Source organism: Nanorana parkeri, unplaced genomic scaffold (assembly GCF_000935625.1).
Source record: "Nanorana parkeri isolate BGI_ZX_2015 unplaced genomic scaffold, ASM93562v1 scaffold48, whole genome shotgun sequence".
Lineage (NCBI taxonomy): Eukaryota > Metazoa > Chordata > Amphibia > Anura > Dicroglossidae > Nanorana > Nanorana parkeri.
In genome coordinates, this window is record NW_017306316.1 from 2815281 (window position 1) to 2824759 (window position 9479).

A 9479-nucleotide genomic window follows, 5' to 3' on the forward strand; every position below is an offset into this window, starting at 1 on the left:
ATGACTGAAGAATGGTACAAAGATTATCTGCTAAAATATTGGTGCAAATGCTGTAAATGTTCCACAGCTTAACTATCCAATTCCTTGTGAAGTAGACATTAATCTTTAATACTTGCATGACCTGATAATCTCCTAACTATCACAAGCAATGCTTAAAGCATATATAAACTCAACAAGAAAATTGTTATATATTTCAGCTTAGCAGTCCTTAGTTGTGCATTTGTAGTGCTTGCATTTGTTTGCTTTTTTGGGGGTATTTTTCCTCTATTTTTACCTGGGGATCCTGGAAGTAGCACAGACACTTCCTGTCTAGGGTGACAACGCGCATTCACCATAGTGTATCTGTATAGAATCAGCTTTGAAAAGAGGTGTAAGGAGTACCGAATGCCCCCATCCTCTTCTTTATAACATTGAGGGGAGGGATTGCCAGTGATAGCTATGACTAAGCGCAGCAAGTTACTTGGCAAGATTTGTTTTAGAATTAACAGTTACTTTTCCAGCTGTCAAACAGATATAGCAAAACACGTTCAATTGTATAATTTAAACAGACCATTATTAGGGTTCACATAAACATTAAAGTCTAAATCCAGCCTAAACCTTTTTTTTTTTTAGTTTTGGATAAAGTGGGAGGATTAGAACCCCATATCGGGTTGCATGACTATCTGGCCGTCCATGATTTCTTAGAAGTAGAAAGTTAACCCCCCTTGAAAAATAGTGTTGTGTAATGCTGAGGATGTGCTTTTATCCCCACAGAATTATAAAGAGCTGGAGCTGCTGCGGTTGGTGTATTACGGAGGAGTGGAACATGATATCCGCAAAGAAGTTTGGCCGTTCTTGCTTGGACATTACAAGTTTGGGATGACTAAAAAAGAAATGGATCGAGTAAGTTAAAGGTCTCAGTTTTATGTCTGTCCTTATTTCTGAATTGTCTGAGAAGCTTGATGTACCCCACTTCAACCAAACAACTTCAAATTGTAATTCTGCTACTGCATTTTCCAGCACAGGTTTCAATTGTGGTATACAAGGTGACCCAGACATTGCATTTATAATTCTAAAATAAAGCATGTAAGCATCAAATATGTTCCTTCTGGACCATTTTTAATGTTGCATGTTTCTACATTTTTATTGTATAAAATGAATACTATCAGAATATATTTTTTTACATATACTGTACAATTTTTTTATCCTGTCAACTGTTAACCTCTTCATGAATAATACATAATAGTATTTTTGCCCTTCACCCTAGGTGGATGAAGCCATTGCCTCCAGGTATCAAAAGGTGATGGTAGAGTGGAAAGCCTGTGAAATCATCGTCAAGCAGAGGGAAAAGGAATCACATTCGGCTATTTATGCCAAGCTCTCATCGGGCAGCAGCATCGATAGCCATGTCCAACGCCTGATACATCGGGACTCCACTATTAGTAATGATGTAGGACATTTTATACATGTCTCTGTATAATAATAATATGTGTATGGCGCTTACAGTACTCTTTAAGTTATATCTTTATAAAAATCAGAGTCTGACATCGGTTTATACAGACAGAATGCCTTAACTCAGGATGCCCAGATAATTCAGCCGTGGTTGCACAGTACTTAAACACAGCCTCATGTCTTCTATAAAACTCATTAAGGGGGCGGGTTGGTAAGCACCTTAAATGCTTCCTTTAACATGCTCCCTAAAAGAGCTACCTGTTGTCAACAACTGGGTATACCTGTCAGTCTGTCCATCAATCTGTAAATCTTTGACTCATTCATCTCTCATTGTCAGCCCAATAATGTATTTAATTAGCCATATATGCAAAGATCAGGTCACCTGACCAGTCAGCCTCAATGTCAGACAGTTCAGTATTTCAGGGCCCATTTACACCTGTGCGTTTCACATTTCTGCAACGCACAACAAGGTGTCAGACAACACCAAGTTTAATTTAATGTTGGGGAGTGCAATCACATTTTACTAATCAGTCTGTAAGTCTGTCAAGCACTATAGTTGGCATCATGGGGTGTTCTACTGTTGTTTACAAAGAAAGTTGATGAGGAGAAGGCTCCCAATCTCCCAGGGGGTTTCTCCTTTTTCAAAAAGGACACTCCTAAATGTAGTTAATGGCTGCCATCAGCAGAAGAGTATGGGCTTGATCACCCTGTAGGCAGAGACTTGTTTTCTATGCACCTGAGCAATGCAGGTCTATGCAAGTGAACCCACAATGGAGTGGAGAGGTGTGGAGAGGAGCATGTCTGGACTTTTCCTCACAGCAAGTATCCATCGCACTTATATGCACCGCAGCTCCACTTTGTGACATTTCAATAAAGAAAAAGGAAAGTGTAAGGCATAGCCTTAGCTCCATTCTAGGGATGCACCAATATCATTTTATCTACATGGAGTACGGGTACTGATATTTTTTTCGGTACTCGGTAATACCGAATACTGATGCCGTGTGCCCCGATTATCAGGAAGCTGAGCAGCGGATCATGGTGGGTTTTCTGATTGCCCGGGAAGCCTGTGTGCTATCGAAAGAACACCGGCTTCACTTCGTGAGGCTGCCCGGCTTTCTGACCAATCAGGAAGCCGGCCGGCGGTTCATGAGATGCTGCCTGGCTTCCTGATTGGTCAGAAAGCTAGGCTGCCTAGCAAAAAGTGAAGCCGGCTTCCTAGCCAATCAGGAAGCCGAGCGGCACGTCATGCCCCACCTCTCGGCTTCCTGATTGGTTAGGAAGCCAGTTTCACTTGTTGCTAGATAGCCTGGCTTCCTAACCAATCAAGAAGCCGAGAGATGGGTCATGACGTGCTGCCGGCTTCCTGATTGGGAAGGAAGCCGGCTCTATTCTCCCCTTCAGCAGTTCCAGCAACGGAGGTAAGAATCGGAGCATTTGGCCAAGTACGAGTACTCACCCAAATACTAGTATCGGTGCATCCCTACTTCATTCTGTATCTGTTAGAATCCAAAATATGCACGTTTTCCAGGGAATGCAGTCGGATTGTTGGAATGTATTTATTTGACAGAAAGATGGCACCAGTCCAGGTTGGTCTGTTCTGGCATCAGAAATATTTTGATAAACGGGACGCATCTATCATGTGTTTAGGGATAGGGATCTACAGATATCTCGGGCACCCTGCTCGCGCCCTCGACCGCTGGAGCTACACCACTCCCACGGGCCCTAACGTCTCTCTCGCACGCAGCGTCCATCACCTGGCAACCGCCTACAACAATTTCCTCCTCTCATTGTGCCGGCCCGCCTCCACCCACTCTCTCCCCCAGACACACCGCTCGTTGTCTCGGGCTAACCACTCGTGCCCTCGAGCGTTGCAGTCAGACCACTTTCACCGGTGTATCACTGCCGGACACCTCGGGCCTCATCCCAGATTCCCCTCCTACTCACACCCGATCTATTCAGCATCCACAAGCAGCCATACACTGCACACCATCTGGAGCACACCCCTCTCAGTCCTGACAGCATCCACCAGCCCATCTCCATCCGTGCCTGCCAATATTAGCATTTCCCACTTATTCAGTATTTGGACCCATACTCTCACTGCCATCAAGCCCCCCACAGCCCCATTGCAGTGACAAACCCAAAACCTCCCCCACACCGGTCCACACACAGAACTGATTGCTCATCACCCCCACCATTGGAGGTCTCCCATCCATCCACCCCTCATCGATGATATCGCATCAGCATTCACCCCTTGGTAAGTTTTCATTGTTGTTATAATTAGCCACCATATGGTAGTAGCGCTTCTGTCCCCATTTTTTGTTATCTACAGATGCGCCCGCTGTCACCTTGTCATTATCTTGAACGGGTACAGCGGCTGCATCTAAATGGGACATCTTGGATTCCTGCTGCAGGAATCCTAAATTGTCCAGTGTAAATGAGGCCTAACTGTTTATGAATTGGTGCCATCTTTCTGTCAAATAAATACATTCCAACAATCTCACTACATTTCTCTGGGTACGTGCATATTTTGGATTCGGACAGATACAGAATAAAGCTCATCTCTGCAATACAGTTATATCTATATCATTGCTCACCAACATATTAGTGTTGCCAGGTGAATAACCCATTTATAGCATTTCACTATCAATAAAGGTTATTATTTGAACTCCAGTTTTCTTCACTGTAAATGTGGAGTACAAATCCAGGGAAAAGACAATATTTGTTATACAGTTATATCTTATTCTGACATATGATGACCTTTTAGCATTTGCTGCTTTATAACGTTGACATCTATTAAACAGTATATCTCCTTCTTTGACATTTAATCTGAGGATTATTGCATAGTTTAGCAGAATAACATTAAGTCTCTAGAGTAATTTATGATCTTTTCTGCTATATACACAGAAAGGCCATTCATTTGGTTTTTTTATTGCTATCCCTCTCCAAGATCCTTAGCACTGAGTTGGCAAAATATACAGATCACTCTTATAATATTCGGGAGCTGGATACACAGATTGTTTCCCAAAACTAAGCTAATAAATACATTTGTGCACAATCTACAATTAATGATTAGGTGAAATGACACTGATCTTTGTCTGCAGTTGTATTCAGATGTATGTCTATTGCACTTGTACTGCATTTGAAATATCAGAGGACCTCTCAGTAATGGACTAATGAGATAATATAGGAGCAGATGTATAAAGTGATAATATTCCACTGGTAGGTAGGAACACTTGCTCCTTTCTTTGGCCAAAACAAATGCCATGGTTGTACAAGCTTGTGTACCTACTGCAACATTACACCTGGGGTAATGCTTTAGAAAAGCTTGACCTCTGCCAGTAGCTGCAGAGTGGGATCACTGTGTGGAAGCAATGGTCGTTCTCATTGCAGAGGTCTGATATGTCCCTACTAAGTCAGACCTATAGCTCTGCAATCAGCAAAGCACATGCTCCCTGATGATTGGAGAGCTTTGGCTCTGACTCAGCAGGGGGGCAAGTCAGACCTCTGCAATGGGACCACTGCTTCCACACAGAGAGCAAGCGTCCTTCTCTGCAGCCCACTGGCAGGGGACAGGCTTTTCCACTTTGATGCACCTGGAAGGTATTTAGCTAATTTTAACTGAAAGTTCAGTTGGGCCTTAACCATGAAAATAAATTGCTATTGAGACAAGCCTAAATCTAAGTATACAAGTGGGTATATGCAAGGTACGCCAAATGTTATCATACTCTTAAGCGCTAATTTTCTTCCCCAGTAGCACTGACTTATTTTAGCTGTCTCAGCAGAGAACAATAGTAAATAATTGGATCTGGCATTACTTAGTAAGAAGACACACTAACCTGGGCTGCAGCTACCACAATGGCACTTGTGGACCAGTCCCTAGTGCAGCAGTAATAAGGACAGCACCAAGCCTCGCAAATTACAAACTATAATCATTTTTCCTTCTTTTGACTACCTCTCGACATTTGTGGATAAATACACCAATGGACCTATAGGAAGAAATGTATGCCAGGGATGTTCAGAGATGTCAGAAGTCTATTGGTTATGATACATGAAACTCTCCCGTTTCTTGTTTGTTCGTCTGCACAGTTCAAATGTACATGTGAATGTAAAGCAGATAGCATGTGTCTTCCAATAACACATTCTAACTTTATTTTCTCCTAAACAAATGCATGATACAAGAGATAGCGTACTTAGAGCAAATACATTCAGGTGTACCTAGAGCAGCATAATGTCTAAATATATCCCTGAGTGTATTCCAGACCACTGCTTATACAGTACCTAACAATATATATGTGTGGCAGGTCTTCATGTCTACAGAAGAAATAGATTTGACGGACCGAGACTTGAAAGCTCACAATGATAAAACCACCATCCTGACCAACACTGCTGGTACCCCATCTGCGGTGGCAGTTGAACCACAGCAGTCTGTGGAGTTTGACTCGCCAGATTCAGGTCTTCCCTCTTCCCGTAACTACTCTGTAACCTCGGGGATCCTATCAAGCATTGATGATGGACAGAGCATATGTTTTGAAGAAGAAGAATCAAGCACAGAATCTGACAGGACTGAAATGAGTATGGGCCCACCCAAGAAAACAAAGGGAGTACTCAAAATGCAGAACTCTATATGTGAAGAGCTACTGTGTTCTCAGCTAGAATACTTAAGTAATTCTGAAGACATCTCTTCCATGTGTCCTACATCATACACAGTAAGTTGGATAGCTTCTTAATTTTTAATGCAGGAGCAAAGACAAGTATAGTAACCTTGTTTTTGTTGTTTTCTATTTGCTGTAACTATTATAGGATTATAGAGGGTAATAAAACAATAATGCTGGAAAATGTACATTGTAACAAAATTACATGCATCACCCCTGTTGAATTAAATGAGTTCACTAGGACCCTACCTTCTGAACCCAATTCCAAAATAGATTTATCTTGCCTCCAGCTAAGTTTTCTCTTCAAACAGTTACCAAACAGTTAACGATTGCCCTGTGGCAAGTGTGCTTTTGGCACCTTTTTTTTTGCTTGAATGTTTCAGGTATCCCCTAAAAGAGTAGCACATCTATCAATGTCACCATGGAAAAAGGAGTTAACCAAATACGTTCACCAGTTTTAATAGGCAATATAGTAGGCACAGAAATGTATTTAATCACTGCTTACTGTTGTAAAAAAATGCAGTGCTTACTGCGTTTGATATGTGGATAACAATATTAACCCAGCCATAGACTTGTTTGTAGTGCCTACTGCTTTAGATATGCCGATAACAGCAATAACCCAGCCATAGACTTGCTAAATCCAAACAATGATCCTACATACATAATTTAAGCAATAGTTTACATAAAAGGGGTATTATGGACCATATAACACACCCCTCGGCCTCATGTTCAAACAAGTTAAGTGAGCAGAGTTTTACAAGGTTATCAGGCATAATGGTTGATGTTGGCACAGTTGGATACAAGAAGTAATACAGTCATTGTTAACCCCTTCGTGACTGACGACGTACAGTGTACGTCGCCAGCATCGGGGCTGTTTAAACAGACTCCCGGCGACTATAGTATTAAATGGTAACAAGCAAATTGTGCTTTATTATAAAGATTCATGTTTTTATTTATCAGATTGAACTCTTGGATACCATTGCCTTAAACTTGCATCGTATTGATAAAGATGTCCAGAGGTGTGATCGAAACTACTGGTATTTCACACCAGATAACTTGGAAAAGCTCCGAAACATCATGTGCAGGTATATCAATGCTTGTGTCCTATGTGTAAAAATTGTATTTCTGCATTTATGGCGCAAATTGTTGCAGATCAGTGGGTATTTTATTCTGTATAGTATCTTTACTCCACCATTAAGGGAGGAAAGTGCCAACTCTATTTGCATATTGACCTTATCCTATCAACAAGCAGGCCTTTATTTTTGAACAGGTCACATTGATCTCGACCTAAGACAGTAGATTGTCATGGAGAGCAAGAGAAGAGCCAGCCTTTTTTGTGATCATTTTTGCACATTGTTGTAGGTATTCAGTCATGAAACATAAAATGCAATACCTACTGATTTATTTGGTACAAAATGCTAGCATCTACGTTGCCCCAAAGACACTTGGATTCTTAACATTTGCTGAGAAATCCCCAGTATCCTGTCATGAAAAGTTTATTGAGCCAAAGGACTTAATATGCTAGACTGCAAAAGTTTGCTTTGTGCTCTCTATAGCTAAACATGGGTTGCATATTATTCAATCATTCAGCAATAATTCTGGAACTCTTGCTCTCTTGGATGGCTTCCCCAAGTATCTCCTCCTGTCCGGCATTTACACCCTGACAACACAGGTCCTTTTAACAATCTAGGAATTTGCAGGTTTCAACAAATTTCTAAACAGATATTTACATAAAAAAACAAATAGCTAGGAGGTAGAAGAGGGCAATTTGCTCAGTACAGAGGTACAAAGAAAAAAAAGAAAATAGATCAAGGGGTTTTATAAATTGACAGTGCACTCAAAATTGATATTTCATTTGAGTGGGACATGATGGGATGAGTCATCTGCTGGTGTCTTATATCTCTCTGGCAAAAAGAAAGACGTCACTAGCACTCCAACAACGATAATAACAGCAATTAAATGCTAATTTATTGACAGATGCTGTCTCTCATTGGCAAGCGCTTTCGGGGCCACACAGGGTCCCCTTCGTCAGGCTCTTTTTTTTTCTTAAATCTCTCTGGGACCCAGTCCATGAGAGCTCTCTCATAGTTCCTGGCTATGTTCCTGCCTGGGAACCCAAAAAAGGGTCTGTACAGCTCCTATTAACAACAACTAAAAAAAAAAACTTTTGGTGAACTGATTCTCACTTTTCTAAAACATAAATTGTGTTCTAAATATTGACTTTTTTGTGAAATAAATGTGAACTGAAAGAAATCAATAGTAGGGATACTGCACCTTTATTGAGTCGCATATACAACAATTATCGTATGTTAATGTTGTTGCTCTTGTAATTTCATGCAGCTATGTGTGGGAACATCTGGATGTGGGTTATGTACAAGGGATGTGTGACCTGCTGGCTCCACTCATGGTAATTCTGGATAATGGTAGGTCCATGTTTCCTAAAACTCTGCAGATATTAAACCAAGATGAAAGTCTCTGCTTCAGTACCTGTAGTATCAGGTTCATCTTTATTAGCAAAGATGATTAAATAACTGGCCAAAATGGTCCAAAGTGATGCAAACACAGTGATTGTGACACTAAGATCATACTCACCATACATATGATCAAAGCATTGCACAGTTGCGAGTCTCACCAGCAAGAAAGCAAACAGGGAAACAAAAACCAATAGATGTTTCACTTCCTGCTCTCCTGAAGAAAAACACTTTTATTGCTGCATATGTTCCTGTTGAAGTGATTCCCATAATTTCCTCTGTGGGTGACCTCATAGGAAGCAAAGGAAAATCTCCCCATAGCAGGTTCTGACCCTCCCTCACTTATTTCAAAGCTAAAAAATGTTTTGGCTAGAGTTCTACTTTTAGTATTGCTCAGTGGATGGGTGGAGGGCATTATTTTCAAAATGTACAATCCATATTTACCTGAAGTTTGCCTTTCCCAAAATATGTCCAGTCTTTGTCATTTCATAAATTAGAATCTAGAAATCACCTGCCTTACTGAAACCTAATTTAACAGGATGATTTGTTCACATTCTAGATATGCTGGCATACAGCTGCTTTACACAGCTTATGAAGAGAATGAGTCAGAACTTCCCGAATGGAGGGGCCATGGACACACACTTTGCCAACATGAGATCTTTGATCCAGGTGGGTGCTTCTCTGAGAACACAGAATATGTTTATATCATTGCTGTGGACAATAACAACAGATTGTGCAAGTCAAGTCAGAATTGATTTACACAGAGCCTTTCAAAAGAGACAGAACCCAGAAACCACTCATACCAGAATTATTTCCAACCTTGTTAGACTTACAAATATTTAAGTCTCTCTATGGTAAATTTTTTGTCAACCCTCTCTCCCTATATATGCATTTGCTGTGTGTGTGTGTGTAGGGGGGGGGGGGG

General features: G+C 41.0%; 1 protein-coding gene across 1 annotated transcript in view; it reads left to right on the plus strand.

Moving 5' to 3' along the window:
* Positions 1–9479, plus strand: part of SGSM2 (small G protein signaling modulator 2) — a 232215-nt gene that overhangs the window by 217669 nt on the left and 5067 nt on the right. Inside the window, exons 16-21 of the mRNA XM_018573651.1 lie at positions 754–882; positions 1247–1429; positions 5733–6137; positions 7044–7168; positions 8424–8506; positions 9114–9223. Of these exons, the coding sequence (XP_018429153.1) occupies positions 754–882; positions 1247–1429; positions 5733–6137; positions 7044–7168; positions 8424–8506; positions 9114–9223 (1035 nt within the window). The remainder of the gene's footprint in view (positions 1–753; positions 883–1246; positions 1430–5732; positions 6138–7043; positions 7169–8423; positions 8507–9113; positions 9224–9479) is intronic.